The sequence below is a fragment of the Streptopelia decaocto genome (genome assembly GCF_964273445.1).
Source record: "Streptopelia decaocto genome assembly, chromosome: 5".
Taxonomy (NCBI): Eukaryota; Metazoa; Chordata; class Aves; order Columbiformes; family Columbidae; genus Streptopelia; species Streptopelia decaocto.
The window spans coordinates 59,934,965-59,954,566 of NC_138659.1; the positions used below are offsets into that span (position 1 = coordinate 59,934,965).

At 39.1% G+C, this 19,602-nt stretch overlaps 1 protein-coding gene across 1 annotated transcript in view; it reads left to right on the plus strand.

Annotated features, from left to right (window-relative positions):
- The first annotated feature begins 2,221 nt into the window (after positions 1-2,221).
- The window catches only part of CFAP58 (cilia and flagella associated protein 58), a 57,448-nt gene continuing 40,067 nt past the window's right edge, over positions 2,222-19,602 (plus strand). Inside the window, exons 1-7 of the mRNA XM_082052823.1 lie at positions 2,222-2,280; positions 4,757-5,038; positions 10,120-10,268; positions 12,062-12,218; positions 14,306-14,500; positions 16,786-16,923; positions 19,123-19,282. Coding sequence (XP_081908949.1) covers positions 2,272-2,280; positions 4,757-5,038; positions 10,120-10,268; positions 12,062-12,218; positions 14,306-14,500; positions 16,786-16,923; positions 19,123-19,282 — 1,090 coding nt within the window. The 5' untranslated portion in view covers positions 2,222-2,271. The remainder of the gene's footprint in view (positions 2,281-4,756; positions 5,039-10,119; positions 10,269-12,061; positions 12,219-14,305; positions 14,501-16,785; positions 16,924-19,122; positions 19,283-19,602) is intronic.

Below are 19,602 nucleotides of genomic sequence, written 5' to 3' on the forward strand. Positions count from 1 at the left end.
TTGTGACCTCAAATAAATCAGTGAGTAAATATTTCTTCTCTAGTAACCCTTTCTGCACACATACCAGCTTATTTACTAAAAAGTATGTGTGTCTCTTGAACAAAGTCAGATATTCAGGGAAACAAATAACAGTCTTTTCAATGAACAGAAACTTTTGGAGTCTGGCTTGTCCCTGCTGTTAATTAAAATTCATTTATTTTTATTTAAGGTGATTTATTAATTTATTTTTTCTTCTTCTATGGCTGTGGGAGTTTTTTTGCTCTTACCAACAGAAAGGTTTTCCCAGAGCTGGGAACGTAGGCTCAGCTTAATAGGGAGCATAAAAAGTGATCCCACTTCCAGAGCTCCATCTTGCCTAGAGGTTCACTCTATGACATAAGCACATCATTTATAGCCATGAGAGTCACAACACTATTCCAGGAAGGCATATGTGGTTATTTCCACTTTACTGACGAATATAAAGCGCAGGGAATCTTAAGTGGCTGGTCCCAAGCTACGGGAAATTGTTGCTAAGATCAGAAATGCGGATGTTCTCGTGAATGTCAGTCCAGATCCTCAGTCATGAACCTGCTGAGGTTTGTTGCAGAATTAATTCAAGGTAAATATTTGGGTCTTATCACCGATTTGTGTCCAGTTTGCACTTAAAACTATGCTCTGTGAGTTGTGATGTTTTAAGGCATGGCGGCTGACTTACCAAAAATGGGTTTTAGCACGAGTTGTCATGGACTCCTAACAGAGTCACCCTGCTGTGTCTGCACTGCAGTTAGAGCTGTAGCTACTGTGGTGGTGATCTCATCGAATTTGAATAAATTTGCTGCAAATGGCACTTATCATTAAGATCAGCCCATATAGTCACCCTTAGAGGATCTCAAAGGACACAAATCACCAGGAGTTTGAAAAACAGCAGCTCATGGGAATTCCTCAATAAATAGGTATAAATTTTTGGACACATTTATGCTGTGCAAAACATGAACCTAAAGCACAAAGGTAACCATCTCCCTACTTGAGTTTCCACTCCTGTTTTCTTGTTAAAGATGTAAGAAAGAGTACCATAAATGTCAAGGTTATGTTTAAGACATAAATTTGAAGTTTGTTTGTTTATAACATATTTTTTAAAAATTCTGATCATATCCCCTTTCTCCAGCAGTGTTTTGCCCGCAAAATTAAAATAATGCCTTTTGATATTTCTTTACATGCACAGCTGTTTTGGTTTAAAGGTCTAAAAGTTTAGTCCTCTTGAGAATCTGAAATCCTAGAATCAGGGAATTTATCATTATGATCTTCATTATTTATTAAGTAAGAAACATCAGTACAAAAGAAAATGATGAAAAAAAGAGTACAAAACTTAGAATTAGAAATGTGCTTTGAAATGATTTAAACTATGTTTCGGCCTGTAGGATGTTTTGTAAATTAAATCATACATATAGAGAATACATTATAAAATGTATATTGTTCTCCAGTTCTAATGGTAAAAGCAGATCACTTGAAAGCATCCATTTGCAATTGCCTGTTTTGCCACATAGTCAATAAAATGAAGCATTGCAATTCAGGCTTCATTAAACCAGGAAGAGAAGAACTTTTCCATCGTTATTATTAATTTCAAACAGTACTTTAAGGTCACAACCAACATCCATTCTGTTGGGGAGTGTACACAGGGTACAATACATTCCCTGCCCTAAAAATCCGTTGGGTGAAGCCATTTGTGACCCCATAGAGATAAAAACAACTGTTTGGAGGGTTATCTGGGAGCAAACGGCAGCAGATGATGCTTGAGCACAGCTCTTCAAGCGCAGAGCCCGTCCTGAGTTCCCTCGCTCTGCGCCTTGGATGCTACAACATATTCACACGCACAGACAAGCTGCTGTGAGCAATCAGGTGCAATGAACTGGCAGAAGCCAGACGCCAAATGCAATTCGTGCCCCAAACCCGCACAAATCCCCGTTTATCTCCTTCCACAGGACCGACCCTCTCTCCCTCCGTGCCTTGAGGGGGCGTTTGGTTTTCCTGCCGAGCTGCCGCCCCTCGCTGCCCCCGCTGCTCTGCCCGCGGCTCGCACAGGGAGCCCGCCGGGCGCCACCGAACGCCCCGCGCGCACAACGGCCCCTCAGGCGGCTCCGGCGCCCCGCCCCGCCCCGCCCCGCCCCGCCCGCCGCCGTTGCCACGCTACGGCGTGGCGGCCTCTGCAGCGCCGCGGCGTCGGGCCGCCCGAGCACCGGCAGCGGCACCGGCCCGGCCTGGCACCGCCACTGCGGGCCCCAGCCCACCGGCAGCATGGCTGAGGTGAGACCCCCCTCGCCCGCCGTTCCCCCACTGTGTTTTGGGCAGGTCGGACGCTGAACCTCAGGATAAGCCCAGCATATCATCTATGGCTATATGCCATATTGATGTCTCAAGTTACTGTTGTGAGTGGGGCTCAATTAGATCCTGTGCTAAAAGTAGGAGGAAATAATTACTTGCACACAGGCAGTAGTAACACTTGAATTTTAGGAGCACCTGCTACTTTTAAAATGGTGTGTGTGATTTCCCTTCCCCCCCAACCCCATATGCTGAAACTGCTCTTAACTCTCTTTCTGATCACAAATGTAAATGAGATCAAAACTGAAGGTTTGATTTTGGAGAAGAGGATGCAATAAACCCACGTTTGTTGCTGTGAGTGGCAGAGGAGGTTTGAAGGGGTCACACACCAAATTTGGGCCCTGCCCTGCAGACCAACCTTGTGTGCCTAGGGGAGCCTGGGCTTAATATTCAAGTTGCCTTTGCTGTTTTCCCATCAAAGCTTCTGACACAGAAAACAAAACAAAAGCAAACCAAAACCAAACAAATGAGAGCCTTGGCAAGGAGGAGGGATTTGGAGCTGGTGTCTCTGCCTTCATGTGTCACGCAGCCTGACCTTTCTTTCAAGTCACAAAGGTCTGTATTTATTTTTTAAATTTCAGGTCTTTCAGGTAGCGTGAACATATGTACTCCCTCCCCAAAAAAATGATGAAACAAGGATCCTGGTGGACAACAGGATGACCATGAGCCAGCACTGTGCCCTGTGGCCAAGAGGGCCAATGGCATCCTGGGGCGTATTAGAAGGGGGTGGTTAGTAGGTCAGAGAGGGGTTCTCCTTCCTCTCTACTCTGCCTTGGTGAGACCACACCTGGAATATTGTGTCCAGTTCTGGGCCCCTCAGTTCAAGAAGGACAGGGAACTGCTGGAGAGAGTCCAGCGTAGGGCAACCAAGATGATTAAGGGAGTAGAGCATCTCCCTTATGAGGAAAGGCTGAGGGAGCTGGGTCTCTTTAGTTTGGAGAAGAGGAGACTGAGGGGTGACCTTATTAATGTTTATAAATATACAAAGGGTGAGTGTCACGAGGATGGAGCCAGGCTCTTCTCGGTGACAACCAATGGTAGGACAAGGGGTAATGGGTTTAAGCTGGAACATAAGAGGTTCCACTTAAACTTGAGAAGAAACTTCTTCTCAGTGAGGGTGACAGACACTGGAACAGGCTGCCCAGGGAGGTTGTGGAGTCTCCTTCTCTGGAGACATTCAAAAGGTGCCCACCTGGACACCTTCCTGTGTAACCTCATCTGGGTGTTCCTGCTCCAGCAGGGGGATTGGACTAGATGATCTTTCGAGGTCCCTTCCAATCCCTAGCATTCTATGATTCTATGAAATTAAATATGTTGTTTTGCTCTCAGCATTTATATTTTTTTTAGCATTGTGAAAATTCTCATATTTAAACTGTTTGTGTTCAAATGGCAAGTAGGGGCCTGAACTATTTTTAAAATCACAGTCCATGGGTTGGGGGGGAGCTACAGTGGGAAATTTTTAAGGCTATGGGAGCTGCGCATCTCACTGCCTCTCCTTTGCGAGAGGACTCCCTGTATACCCATGGCCAGCACTAACAGGAGAGCTGTGTTCCCTTCCAAGTGAGTCCACCTCTGAGATGCGATTATAAGGACGTGCCTAAATTTTAGATTGCAGTGTAGAGATGTTCCGGTCAGTTTTGAGCAAGCTTGTGTAATGGCAGCAATGTATCTGTGACAAAATGAAGCATCCCGTGGGCTGGCTTATCTTGCTGTTTAGAAGATCAGGTTCCCCCGTGAGAAGGGGCCATGCTGCCTCCACTTGGTATGATTGTGTTCTCTTGAAGGATATAATGGAGGCTGATCTAAGCTGTTTTGAAAAATATTGGTGGAATTTGGTGTTCAGCCACTGATCTTGCAAAATTTGGCGTCAGACCTGAGCTAGGTCAAAAATGTCCCCTGTGAAAGTTTTAACAGTAGCATAACCTGCAGAGGAAGGACTGGCTTGCATTGGCATTGCTGGAGCTTTCAGATATGCTTATCTGCAAGTGATTTGCTGGCACCATCTGCATAAAAAGCATAAACTAATTAGACTTCAGAGTGCAGAGAACTGGGGAGAACTGAGGCTAAAATACTGGGCTTCCTGAATAGCTGATGCATTATTTAAATACTATCACAATGATGATATTTTGTAGACCTATCTTTAAAGTAGCTGTGGTACTCAATTACAGGAACTCTGACTGTTAAAGCAAAAGTTATTTCAGTAAAGTTGGAGGAGAGCTGTTTGAAAAATAGCTTGCAGTGTGCATCTTATGTGATAGCAAAAGAACCGTTATTTCGGAAAATTTTGTCATGATTTGTTAGTAGCTATTACGCACTCAGTATATTGCTTTTTTGTATTCTGGGGTGGTAAGTGAGATGTTGATTCCTCACGTTTGTTGTTTATCTATCTCATTTCATTCAGGAAAAGTCTGGCAAACCATATCTAGAAGAAAGTGAATTTGAAGAACTGGAAAAAGAGTTCCAAGATGTCATCAATCTACTTAAGGGAGATGAAACTCTGGAAAAATTCCGAATAGAATATGAGAAGCTCCATGCTGTTATGAAGAAGTCTCATGAAAATGAAAAGCGTCTCATGGAGAAATGCAGGGAGCTGAATGCTGAGCTGGTGGTGAATTCATCTAAAGTAGCTGCGCTCACAAAACTCACTAAAGATGATCAGGAAACTATATCATCAATGAAGACGGTAAAGTTTTGAATAGAATTAAATATGATCTGAAACTGCTAATGAAAAGCATGGTAATAAGTGTCTACAAGTACACTTTATTTTTATGTAGACAACTAGCTACTTTATTTTTATGTAGTGCGCTAGCTGGAGGACTAAGTATAGAGCTGGCATCTCTGGTTCTTTAACCTCTGCTTTGCTACCAAACACTTTTTTTCCCCTCAACCTGGTATTTTTAGAGGTCCCAGTCAAATTCTGTGTTTATTTGCACTAGAACAACTCCATCAGCTTTCAAGTACCCACTAACAGTTTTTGTTTAAGCTTTCCCTCTGTAAAATAGCACTTTTTCAACTTGATATAGAGTTTTTGATTCATTAATATTTTTGAAGGGCTGCTTAGATGTTACCTATTGCCAGAACATTAACAAATCTACTTACTTGCTGAAATATGGATTGTAGTCCTGGGAAGTGTCATCAGCTCATATAAATAAATGTTTCACAGTGTTTTTTTAAAAGGAATCCTATATAGCTTTTCAATGTGTTTCTGCCAAATTACTCTGATGTGTTCTTTGTTATTATTGATTTGAACTCTGTCAAATCAAAGTGCTCGACTCGCTAAAAACAGTCAATGTTTTTAGCCGTACAGTGAGGTTTGACTACCAGAAACTTAAAGCTGCAAAATGATCAGAAGACTGTATTTTGATCTTTTTTCTTTCTGATGGTTTAAAAACTTAGGCTGTGGTACCTAGACAGGCTTTAATTTAGTATTTAGTTGAGAAACCTCCATGCTTTACAATAAAGTGTTTTGTTCCAGTAAGATAAATTCAGTATAGCAATCCAGAGTGATCTATGAGCACTATAGAAATAGAAGCTCTTTGAAATGAAGTTTCTTGTCCTTAGGATTATGAAGAAAATACACTCAGAGTAAATATAAATAGCAGTGCAGTCATTCTGTGGTGGCAGCTTGCAAGCCCATGGTACAGGTCCAAGCATCCTCAAGGAGGAGGAAATCTGCATGGAAAATGTTGTTCATTTTCACTGCTGCTAATCAAAACCTGGTAGGTGGGTGTCAGGAACCACAGTGATCCTTATAATTTTCTTTCTGCTATTACATGGCAATACTCTGAGTGTGAGCAGTAGCCGAGGCAATCCTTTAAGATGTTCCCAAGCTGAGACATTGTCATAGTAATGTCATAAAACTGAGGAGCGGAAGAGTAGGATAAAAAAAGAGCCTTGCCAATTTCAGCAGCTGGTTTGAAGCTCAGGCAAGGTTATGGTGTAATGTTACCACTTAGTATTGAACCAGCTAATAGATTTTGTAGTGAAAAAGCTGCTTGACATTATGATCCTATTAGAAATGTGGAACACGTGACATTTCAGTACTAGTGGTGTGCTCTGGGCCAAGTAAACGGCACTGATACTTTTTCAATTTGGTTGTGAAAATGAGTCTTCCTCTCAAATGTTCAGCAATTATTTGGATATTTTCTTTGAATGTTCATGTCATGGTTTGGGGTTTCGTTTGGTGTAACCTTCATATTTCATATTATTCTCCTTTCTGAAGGGAAGTTCCACGACAGCTGTAGGATTTCACTACAATTTAACTAACATTCAAAAAATGTGTTTCACAAGTGCCAAAGGCAAGTGTTGGGGAAAGTTCGAGTGCTGAAATAGCAAATATGGGATTCTGCAGTGCTAATTTAAACAAACAATCTGTTCCACTGTTTCATGATATATAAAAGATAGGAGAATCCTGGTGGGGCTGCTCCTGTAAAAATGGTAAAGTTGCTTCAAATTAAGGCCCTAAATCTTGGTGACTTGATGGGTCATCAGGGTAATGGGAGTACAACCTTCCTCTTCTAGGTCATTGTTTCATATAGAAATAAAAATTGCAGAAGCAAATTTTTTCCCTATGTGAAGCCTGTTTGTAATCAGTAGGATTTGTTTAGGGGCAGGGGTTAACTACACAGATCAGCGGCTGGTAGGACCCGGGTCAATAATAATCAATAGCTGTGAACTGTCTAGTGGTTGTTCAGTGCTCTGGTTTGTAGTTTTAATAAACTGGAAACAATACTCTGCTGTTTACAGTCATATCAAAGGAGCAAAGTGCCAAGCTGAACACCAAGGGAATACAATTTTCTTTTTCATTGATAGGGATGCTGATCCACAAGGCTGCACTGGAGGAATGCCAGAAAGGGAATTTATAGGAGTTTGTACTGCCCTGCTTGGAATTAAGCGAGTTTTCAATTTCCAAGGGTATCAATCCAATATACTAAGAAAGCATTTCAGTAATTTTCAGTTTCCGAGCAGTGAAACTGATGTGATCTTTTGGGGTATTCAGTGGAAATAAACTAAAGCAGTCACACTTTATGAATTCTGCTTCACAGTTTCCAGAGTTCCAGTACCTCTCCAGAAATTTTTGAATGATTCTGACTGCAAACATTCAGTGTACTTCTGTCTTTAATTATACAACAGACTGCAATCCATGTTACCTACCTAACCATGTACTGCAGCTACCCAGTGATGCTGACACTCTGTATTCTTTCAGTTTCCTTCTTTATTGAGTAATAATGGGAATATTTTTTCAGTGAAGGTTTCCACCATCAAAAATTTCCTCCTCTTTACTTTTGAAGTTAAAGGAAGCAATCTCTTGATCCACTATTCAAAGTAAAAGACACAACCAAGAAACAATTACAATGAAGCCCAGTTTTGCTGACACTGAAGTTGGTAGCAAATTTTTATTTAGATTTTGCTTATTAATGAGGCCATCATAGGTGCCTGCTTACTTCATTGAAAAAAATAGTTTTATCAATATGAATTCAATACAATTGCTTTTACACATCAAAAACAAGATAAAAACCACAGCTTAGGGTAACCTGAAATCACTGCTGATCTGGATGGCCTAATTGACTTTGAGGGATCACTTTTGTGAATACACATCAGAACAAAATACTCACTGAAGCCAGTAAGACCTCTCGAGGGCGTATTGATTTTATTCACCAGTTCTATCCCCTAGAACTCCAATCGTAATGATTTAGTTCACCAATTTTAATCACAGTCTAATCAGCCAGCAGGAAGCTTTGATTTAAGTAATCAGTTTTAATCTTATTTTCCATTTGCATTTTTCTAGAGAAAGGTTGATTGCCTCTTATTGGTTGGCAAATCTGAAATGTTTATTTGCAGCTATATTTTATGCTTTTCTGACAGTCAAGATGATACACTATATCTTCATGTCATTATTTCAGCCTAATATGCATTTATTTAAATCTCAGAATTGAACATTTTAATGTAAGGTAATAATGAATGAAAATTTATTATTTACTAGATGATACTTAATACTTTATGTGTGATCATTGCTGCATTTGAATGAAAATTAGAACTCAAAGTGAATAAAATATAAAAATTGACTTTAATATTTAAAACTGTTTAAATATGCTCGAGACATAAGTGAAAAGTACATATTTCAAACTAAATTTTGAAGCAAGTAATTTATTAAGTAATGAAAATACTGTTTGTAGGTAGTGAATTTAATTGACTATCATTTCCTTCACAATTTCTGAACAAGTGAAGCCCACTGTTTCACTCTTTAATAGGTTGGGGAAAAAAATGAAGAGCAAACATACCTGATCTTTAAGTTCCAGATGGTTTCTGAAATTTGGATATTCTGAACTGGTTGAACAATTAAAATTAAAATGTATTCCCTCTCCAGTTTGAAGAGGCTACATAAGTTATATTTAGTGTCATATTATCAGCAAATTCTGGTAGACTGTTACTTCTGCTAGTTCTATAGCTTGGATTTTTAATTTAGGCAGTAAACAGCTAAGCATTACATTTATTTGATTTCAAAGAGTTCTATAAATATATTAACAATATACCATAATATAGGTGTAATCTTTTTGAGTTGAATGTTAAATAGTGGTTTTATTTGGAGCCAGAGATGTTAATTTCAAGAAAGACCTGCTGCAAACAATTTGATATAAACTAAATTATTTTATATTCTTCATTGTGGAGGTGTTTTAATTTTTTTTTTCCCTGCCCCATTTTCATATGATGCAAGTAGGAGTTGAAAGGGATCCTGTGGCCTGATGTAGTGATCCTGCTACCTGGCTCTGCATGGGGACACCCTAGAGCTAATGTGGAGCTGCACAGCCACAGTTGGAGTCTAAACCTGTACCAGTTCATCAAGTCCAGAACTCCCCCAGGAGCCAGCTGAGAAGAGAGCATGAGAGAGAGGATATCATGCTGTGTCTTGCAGCTCAGGGACTTCTAGTGTCAAAAGTAGCATCTTCGTTATTTACTGAGTCTTTGGGAACTTTTTTCTAGTCCAGTTGCTTTCTGAATTTATGCATTTTTTTAGTGCAGGATTTCAAAAATGGTAGGAGCTTGCTTTGAACCTGGCAAGGATTAAGCCTGCTGCTTGATTCTTAAGGATCCGATTCGAGGGAAAGTGGTGCAAAGGAAGTTAACAATCAAATGAACACTCCTCCCCTATCCTCTTTGTTGATACCAAACCCTGGGCTCATTAAAAGCACACAAGTCTGTCCTTCAAGTAATTCCATGTGCTGAAATTTGTCATGAGAATCATGACTTGTCTAAATATACAGTTAAAATCAAAATACAATAGGTCTTCACAGATGAAAATCAACAAGAAGGGAGAAAAGCCCAGTGTAACACCTTTTTCTCATCCAAATCAACTTGTATGTTCATTGTCATAACAGTTAATAAGATTTTTACAGACATAAGTGAACTATTTAAATAGATGGTACCTTTGTGGGCACTGAATTTTGAGTAAATTTTTAGATATTAGTGGGACCGACATGACCACAACCTCATAGAGATTTGATAATGTTAAGATCTATGTGTTAAAGAAAATGTATTAGTGGTTTTGTGGTGTAAATCGTTGTAGCCTGACTGGCTCAAAATGTTTGCTCTGTGCTCATTCAAGAGAAAAGTCAACTGGTGAAGAGAACTGTTGTGAATTTAATAATGAAAAGGCATAAAAATCTATTTTCTTAATTAACCAAAATGCGAGTCAATTAATTTTTCATTTGTTGTTCATTTTCAACTGAATTCAATTTATGTAATTGTTTTCAATTTTGTTCCTAGGAGATTGAAAAGGCCTGGAAAATGGTGGATGCAGCCTCTGAAAAGGAAGAGAAAGCAAAGGAAACGATTGATTCACTGCAAAAAGAAATTACACACCTAACCCATTTAGTGGAACAAGGGTCTGGAATGTCCATGGGACAGGAATCCAAGTAAGTTTTCTCAGGGGAGGGGGAGAGCCTGATCTGATTTTCTATCATTCTACACCTTGTTTAGCCATTTAGACACTACAAAGACAGTGGAAGACTGAAAGAGAGGTCTTTTCTGCCTTTTACCTTTCTTGTAAGTGCACATTTATTTGTCTATGTGTTTATACAGTGACCAAGTACAGAATCAAGCTCTGAATGAGTTTGTTCAGCATTGGATGAAGCTGAGAGATCAAATAAAAATCAATAATATGCACTTAGTCAGTATTTGTCATATTGTTTTATCTGACTAGAATTTCAGTATGCTCTATCTTTGAAAATAGGATCCTGTCACCATTTTTACATGTGATGGCAGCAGGGTCAAGTAGCTAAGTAAAGGAAGCAGGAGACTTCATTTCTCTTTTCTGTTCCCAGATCTGTTATAAGGCATTATCACTGTCAGTATTCTTGTTTGTATTTTATATTTATAAATTTTCAAGACTATGAGGGTTTTTTACTGAACGCTTCTGTGTAGAGAGACCTACTCTCAAGTGGAGCCTCTAGCTGCTACAGTGTGCAAATAATAATGATCCTCAGGAGCTGGTGAAAAGCCCTCCAAAAGCTAGGTCCTCAGGCTGTGCTTATGCTATAAAATTAAGTGTAAACTCAAAGATGAGATTAAGTACCTTGACCCTATGACCACTTTCTATTGAGATTGCTGATGGTTGGCCCAGCTGGTTCTGGCTTGGAATTTTCACACTGCGTGAGGTATTTATTTATATTGGATATTCAGGATACTATGGGGCATGCTCATTTCCCTACACATTGTGTATCCAGGGTGCGTAACCTGGACTCGTGTCTGTGAGAAAGTCCTTTAGTGTGCTCAAACGTTTCCCATCCGAGCAATGTGCCAGCACATAAACCACCTGCATGCATGAGAAATCCACTCCCTCACCTTTTGGCCCTGAAATGTTCTGGATCTGTGTAGCAGGTTCTTTGAATCTAAAAGCTCGGTCGTTAAGCCTTCCCTTAGCATAACTCAACCTAAAGGCAGCTCTCTGTGGTTGCATATTGCATTTTCCTGCAAGAGCCAGGAGCTGTTACTGTGCTGGGACCTCATTCCAGCTATTTCCAGCTGCTGTCCAGGCTGCTGAGACCTGCCTGCTCACCATTTCTTCTTAAATTTCCCTGTGCATTGCCCTCCAGTTACAAACTTAAATACTCTGTCCAGCAACAAGGCCATGGGACTAGACAACTCCTTTGCAGATTTTCAGTCCTATAGTCTTTTAGAACTGTAAGGGTGGGTTTTAAGTTTGAGCTTGAACAGCCACAGCTTGGACTTTCTTTCAGAAAGTAAATGTGTCCAAACAGTGAGTATGTTTTATTCTTATGTTAGGTGACTGTAAGACATAACCCAGTTAGGTGCCCAGTCAGATAAAGCTGCAGAGGGACCGGTTACAACAACGTAACATTTTTGGTCTCCACGGGTAATTTTGCAATGGGTGGAGAAGAAGAGATTTTGTTCCCTGTTACCTTTTTGGGAAACTGCAGGTTTCTTCAGACCCATGAGGATGCGATATAGCAAGAAAAAGTGATTTATTGGACTAGGTTAGCTTTTAAAGCTGCCTGTGTTGAGGGTAGCTGTGACCACAGTAGATAGAGCATATAATTCAATTGACCAGCAGAGCCTTAATCCAAGAGGAGTTTAAAATGAAACAAATTACTTCTAAACTGTTTCTCACAAAAGATCTTACTCTGACATAGGACGAAGAACAGAAGGGGCCTGTGACACTGCTTGACTATTATTTCCTTGCTTTCAGTATCCAGGATTTGGTAAGACTTAAAGACGAGATAGCAAAGGAGCGAGACCAACTCTTATCAGAGGTTGTGAAGTTACGTCAAAGTCTAACTCAAGCCACAGAGCAGCAGCAGGAGGCAGAGAGGGCAAAAAACGAGGCAGATGAATCCCTTATACAGGTCTGTACAAATCACCAGGTGGTGATTTTAGGCTTTGTCCTGAACCATTCTCCACTTTTGCGATTGATCTCCATTGACTGGTATGCTGCTACCTGTTCTTTCACATCTCAAACATTTTTGGGAGTGCTTAGAAAGGAGTCTGATGTGAATGATTTTTATATTTTTCTCTACTTCTAGGCTATGTCCTTATGTCCTTTGCAGAGTGTATTGTCACGTACCAGCTGCTTCCATAGCTTTCCAATACCCTAAACAAGGCCAAAGTTCTTTTGTCTGAATCATAGTTCTCTCTTATACTGGATTTTTTTTTTCTTGGACTGTTAATCCTTATGCCTCCAAAGAACCATTTAGAGCATAGACCTGTAATAGAGATTCTAGGTCCCTTGCTGTTGGCAGTGGTTGTCATATGATGCCATACCATAATTTTAAAGAATGTATTAAATTCTGACTTAAAAGCTAATTACGCTGTTTTGTCCCCCGCTTCTTACGAGAAGCTTCTCCAGAACCTCACTTTTCTAATGGTCACAGACCTCTTACTTTCTTCTTCACACTGATTCTGCCTACTGTTTTTCTGCTTAAATAATATTTCACCTCACCAGTGTCTATAGAGAGCAATCATATTGCATCTCAGCTTTACTTTTTTGTCTCTTCTTTAAGTTAGATTCTCTGTTTATCTGACCATCTGAGTAGATATTTCTTTACTGATCCATATGTATAGCTTCCTTTAAATGTGTAGAGCACCTAGAGATATAGAAGACTGCAGATCAATAGGATACCCACTGAATGGAGAGAAAGAACAAAAGGATGGAAGATGTGATATAGAACTCTGATACATCAAAATATAAAAACATAATAGTGAGGAATAAAAGAATATAAAGCAGAATATAAATGAGGGCTGGAGCAAGACAACAGGAGAAAGGTAGAAAAACACACTTAAACAAAGAACAGAAAAGAGATAAAAGCAGCATTTAGCTTACAGGTTTTAATTAATCACATTTAGGAAAGTAATGATCAGACCAGGTTTCATGCACAGAACCCATTTCTGTTTCTAAAGCAGATGGCTGGGAATGTATTACAAGAGAATATAAATCCTTCATTTTCTGACAGCCATGTGGGCATGGGAGAAAAGAGGGAGAATCAAAACTCCTGTCAAAACTTACTGAATCTTGCTAGCCTTAATCTTTTGATACTCACTTCATCAGCCCTTAAATTCATGGGAATGTTGCAGCACTTGTAACCACCTCCCATTCTCCCCGTATGAAATTATTCTCCACTTCAGAATGCTTAAATGACAATGACTTTTTGAAGATCCTGTTGAAGACCCTGTCAGTTCTGGCAACTATTCATTTGTGGGCTCAGAGGGAGAGGAATCTTAAAGTGAAGAATCTTTCAATTGCTGGTCCCTGGCTGAACTGAATATTTCCATGTGGATCAACCCCCTGTGTCTCCCCACTGCTGATTCTGCTCCATCATATTTTTGGGAGGGAGACAGCAGAAGTCACAAGACAGTCTATTAGTTATGAGAGAAAGCTCCTCTTTCAAAGTTTCCGCAGAGGAACTTTGAGAGCAGAAAGACTGAGAGCAGTTGTGAAAATGAACGCTGGTCTGACATCTCTCTCTTTCCTCTCTTTAGTATGGGTGTAATAAGTGTTTCTGCTGGTGAGAGAGAAACATCAAAATAAAAATCCTTGCAACATAACATCAAGCCCAAATTAGTTTTTATGCTGCATTCAGAAAGTACCATTTTACAAGTAACATACATTTGTGCCATTGCATTTCCAGAGGAATGCTTTTATGTCTGAACTGTATCAGACCCTTCTGTGTGGGTGAACTGACTGGTGCTTAACAAATTCTTGTCATCAATAATTAGGTTCTCTCATGCAGGATTTTTTGTTCAACCACTAGAGTTATCTAGTGGTTGATGTTTACTTCTGAGAAGATCTGGCATATTCCATGTAGTAGTGGGTACAGTTGTATAGAAGTTGTTGTTTTCCAAATTAAGCATAGTAGGAGAAGAGGTGAGAGGCCTTGATTATTTCCTAAATAAAAGGCAGCAGAACTTAAAACTTTTACCTTTTCTATAATTACAGCTTCAGCTAGAAATGCAGCTACGTCAGAATGAGGTATCACGAGAGGCTCGAAAGAAGGAAAAAATGGAGAAGGAGCTTAAAAGTCTCCAAGATGAAATAGGTAAAAAACAAACTGAGATCAAGAATTTACAGCAACGTATACAGAAGAACAAGGAGGAACAACAGAAAATGGAACACCATCTGAAGGAGCAAAAGGTAGGGTACATGGCACACTGTATTCATCAGGTCTAAGCTTAGGGTCAGATGTCAAAATAAGAAGAAAATTGATTTTCCTGAAAGGAGATGGAGGGATACTATTTTACGTCAATAAATTTTAATAAATATTTATTCTTTAAAATAAATATTACTTTACTGATAAATAAATTCGTAAAGCATGCTGACAGATTTCAGATTGATTTCTTCACAGAAATCAGTAGTGGATCACAATGGTATGGTTAGAGATCATCTTGAAAAGATCACAGCAAATGAAACAAAGTCTCTGAAGCACATGGATGATCTTATGATAGTAACAGGAGACTGCCAGGTTGGACTTCGATGTATATTGCCAGTTTTGCCACTGATTGACTGTAGTGGCATTAGTGAAGTCATTTTACTTCCAACCTCTTCTTTCTTCTCTGTCACAATAATTTTTATCTACCTCTCAAGCTTGTGGGAGAGTTTCTGTGAAAGGGCAGAGAACTGTCTTCATAAACTTTTTTTATTGATTTTCCTCATTCTGTTTCTAAAAACTTTATCTGGCAATGTCCTAACATAATGTTCTGCAAGTGTCTGAATTTTCAGGTTTTCAGTCCATTTCCCCTGACTTTGAGAAACTTTCAGAGAAGCAATTTCTGTAAATGGCAGGGGAGATCTCATCACTGTAAAACAGTCCTACCTCAAGGGAAACTTCCTTGGGAGTTATGTGTATCTTTTAAATTTATGACTTTTATGACTGTTTCTTTCCTTGAATTTGTGAAGGTAGATGTCTGTGATGATTTTTGGTCAACACAGAGTCTTAGTAAAATTCTTCACATAAAGCAATACAGAGAAAACTTAATTATTTCTCTGAATATCGCTGATTTGATGCAACTTTTGAGGGCAGCTCCGTGATCTTCCAGGACAATTACACTGTTTTTAAATAGAATATCTACAATTCCTGGTTCTCTTCCATTTTTCTTCCTCCTTTCTCTAGTCCCTTTCAGCCTTTCTAAATGCAGATTTCAGGGGCATTCAATTGTCTAATCTATCCTGCAAACTAATAGTTCCCATAGTGCTGTGCCTGGGCTAATTAACCAGACTGCCTTTGTTGCACTGTCTGTGTTGCCTGTGCTGGCCTGAAGGTGTCTGTGAAGGCCCTGCGTTGTCTTTTGTAAAAAGTGTGTTCAAAACCCAGGCTGTCTAACTGTGCAAGAGTCGAGGTAGAGATCTGCAAGAGAAGGTGACCCAGCTCTTGCAATTTCATTGTGTTATTGTTTCTCAGCTGAAATGTAGTTGATTGTTATGCCTGCTTTTGTTCCACTGAAACTTCTAATAAAATATTCTTGCTTGTATGACAGTGAAGATGTTTTGATACAGCTACTGTAGGCTTCACCCCACCCATGTCCAAGTGTCAACAAAATAACACCTGAAACACAGTGTTATCCTGACATTTGAAACACAAGAAACAGTATTCCCTGTTTTTACATTCTCTTCGCTTCTGTATGCTTTCGGAAGAGGGAAATTCCACTTCTCTTCCTTTAATGTTTGTTAAGGGAATATTGCCTATTAACTTCATCAGTTTATCACATGTTAATGTTTGAAATGAAAAATATGATGGATGTTCTTTCCTCACTTATGGAGTCATATGTGCTAGGGCAAGTAATTTAGATATAATAATTATATAATATATATATAATATAATAATTATGGCAAGTAAGTTAGGGTAGAAGACTGGCAGCTCCAGTATGAAGTATATGTTCTCCATAGAAACCATGAAACTGCTGTTGCGGGCTTTTGACTGAAGACAAATTAGAGAGGAAAATGGTTGTGTTCTGGTCTCAGCAAACCATGTACCCAGAGAAATGCTGTCAGCACATTAATGTAGTATTTGCTTGCTAAGAAACACAACTCCCCTGCCCTCTGCTGATTGAAGTAATTTGAATCTCATACTCATTTTCAGTAATTATATGTAGCAAGTTGTGTTATGTGATGCTTGCGAAATACCTAAGAAGAACTAAAATATTTATCTACCACCTGCAAGAGACCTGCTAAGCTCCCAGAAAAAAGAAAAACATTACACTGGCTGTGTTATTCATTACAAATTATCATTTCCCCTAGTCAATATGAACATGCATCATATTTCACATTAGTAATTTCATCAGCAATGAAGAGTGGCTTTTAAGCAGACAACAATCTGTAGCAGCTTTTATCTCCTGGGGAGATGGAAGGTTCTGTCTTCATGTATATGTAGATATTGTAATGAGATTAAAAAGAATTAATAGGATTGTTCTTTAATCTAACAGACCTTGAATGAAAAAGCTAGTAAGGAACTTGAGCAACTGCAGATGAGAAATACTAAGCTTATGCAAGAGAGCGAGCAGCACAGTGTGATGTTTGAAGAGGTGATGCAGGACATCCAGCACAAGACAGCAGAACTGAAGGTAAGTACCAGAAGGTGCACACATCCTATCAGCTGGATCTCTGACTGCAACCTTTCCACCTAGGATAGGGATTACTTCAGTTCTCGTGCTGATAGGTCCCTGTGGTTAGTTCTGGGGGAAATCTGAGGAGTATTTGGAGTAGATCTGACTGTCACTTGATGCCATTCTTTCTGTGGCAATACCATGGTGCAGTCTCCAACCTTATCATCAGTGTAGCACGTGTCCTGCTGGAGGAGCTGTGTTTCATGAAACACTTAAACCAAAATGCTCAATGCACTATGTTCATAAAGGACGCATGGCGCTTTTGACAAGCATGAAGTCTTTTTTTTTGATTGTGAGACTTTCAGATACAAGCCACAACTTTATTTCTTACAGTGATTAACATAATTTGAATGTTGCCAAAACCCATTGAAAAATGGTAATAAATTATAACGACAGTGTCCTGGATAGCTTCCACTGGAAGGAGTTGCTTCCAGCACTAAAATTCTGCCTGCACAGTGTCAGTTAAGGAAGTCAAATATAAGTAACGAAGATGGTGTTTACTTTCTGATCTAAATGGTTTTCTTGCATGTCTTTACATTGTTTAGCAGTTGTTTTACACCACTCAAAAGCAGGTGAGTTTCACTTGGGAAAGGATTAAATGCTCGCTGCATACAATTTTCAGGGTACTTTGAGAGCATTTGTGATAAAGAATAACGTATAAGTGTTAGGTGTTATTACTCTGTCTACCATATCTTACATTATGTATCATCATCAGTGTTAAAACACAAAACATTGGAAAATTCAGGTAGAAAACCATTATATTATCGAGGTTTAGTCAAGTATAACCAATCCACCTAAATAAAAATGTTGTTTGCCAATAGAGAGGTTTTTTGGGTTTGTTTTTGCATTTTATTTTTATTTTAAATGGGAACTATTAGTCGGAATGACAAAACCTAACCATTGACAGATTAAAAGCTCAGTTCCTAACTAATATAACACAGAAGATTGTTATTTGGATCCTTAATGGTAAGAGCTTGTTTTCTGTTGTGTTTTACTAGGCAGACTGGAGAATATTTTTCTTACCTATTTGAGAATCAAATTACTGTCATTTCCAGGTTATCTGGTTTTATCATTACTTCTAGCAATACCATCATTGCTTAAAACTTCACAAACAACGTATTCAAATGTGACTTGCATTTGGGGCTCTAGAGTGTCAAAAGGAGGATTTTGATTCTATTATCTAATCTTCAAGAAAGGTTGATGGAACTTGTAGAGCCATGCATGTGGACCTCTGGGAACAAAAAAATAGAAGATGCTCCCCAATTTGTAATTAAACCACCTGCTAAAGCTTCTAAGAGCCCCAGTCATGATCTGAGATGCCCTTTTTGTAGGCACTGGGCTTACAGTTTCATCCTGCAGTGTGCTGAGTGCCTCAACTATGGTGTTAGGCAACCTGAACTGTGAAAGTATTCATAAATCTCTTGAAAGTTATTGACAGTAAGAATTGAGGAGATTCACATCCTCCCAGAGGATATTCACATTCACCATCTTACAGAGTCAGTATCTGAGGCTGTAAGTGAAACATTGTTTTCTGTGATGGCTGTAAAACCTAACAGTGGCACTGAATTATACAAGAAAGTTATATTTACTTCTTAAAAAGAAAGAGAGAAATTTCTGTTGTGATTATTTGTTGTGTTTCCTGGTAACCAGTTCCTTAACTTTTATGCAAAGTTTTGATTCATTATTTTCTCCTCTGATCGTGTAGCAAATGAGACCAACTCTACATTTTGCTTTTTCTCTAAAGCTGTAGGTTATAAAAGAGGTGGAGATAACTGATACCTGCTATTAGGGAAATCTAACCAGATCACACTACAGATATCTTTCTCATCACTGTCACTGTCCCTTATACATCAAAGTAAATTAGGGCTGGCTGTGTTTAATCTGCAGGACTAATTGGGTAGTGCTGTGTGAGGTTTGCAGCTGGGGATTCTTCATTTATCATCTTCAGCCCTAAAGCATAAAATCTGATTATAATTTTCCTTGCCCTAGCTGGCTTTATTTAAATTATTTTTAATATTGTTCAATTAGCTGATTTTCTTCTCTCAGGTGACCCACAACACCTTTGCTTTCTGAATATCATGGAGTAAGTATATACCAAGTACAGCATTTTCCTTCTGTGGATACTTTCTCTCCCCTTTCCTTGTTGCTGTTCTGTAGATCAGAGATGATGAAGTGGCTCAGATGCGCCTTGAAATCTCAAAGCTGAACAAAGTTAGAGATGTTCTCCAGAATAAGCTGCGTATTGCAGAGGAGAAAAGAGTTGAGGCAGGACATGAGAAAAGCACCCTAAAAAATCAAATATCTGGACTGGAGAGAGGTAAGTACCTAACTGAAGGATGGATGTGTCTTCTCATTAGTAATTTATTCATTCAGGGAATATCCTCCTGTTAGGATCATTCTTCTTTAGTGTCTAGTATGAGACTATAGAAATGACAGTTAGAATCTACAGCAGCATTTTGAAAACCTTGCAGGGTTACAGAATTTTCATAATGTAGCTTATGTGGGGTCAAAATACAACGGACATAACTGAACTTTGTGTCATGCCAATTTGTGCCACGTCACATAGAATGTCATCCCCAATGCACCATTATTGCTCCTGCACTGACCTGTGAGAAAGAAGCAATCTCAGAGCTTACT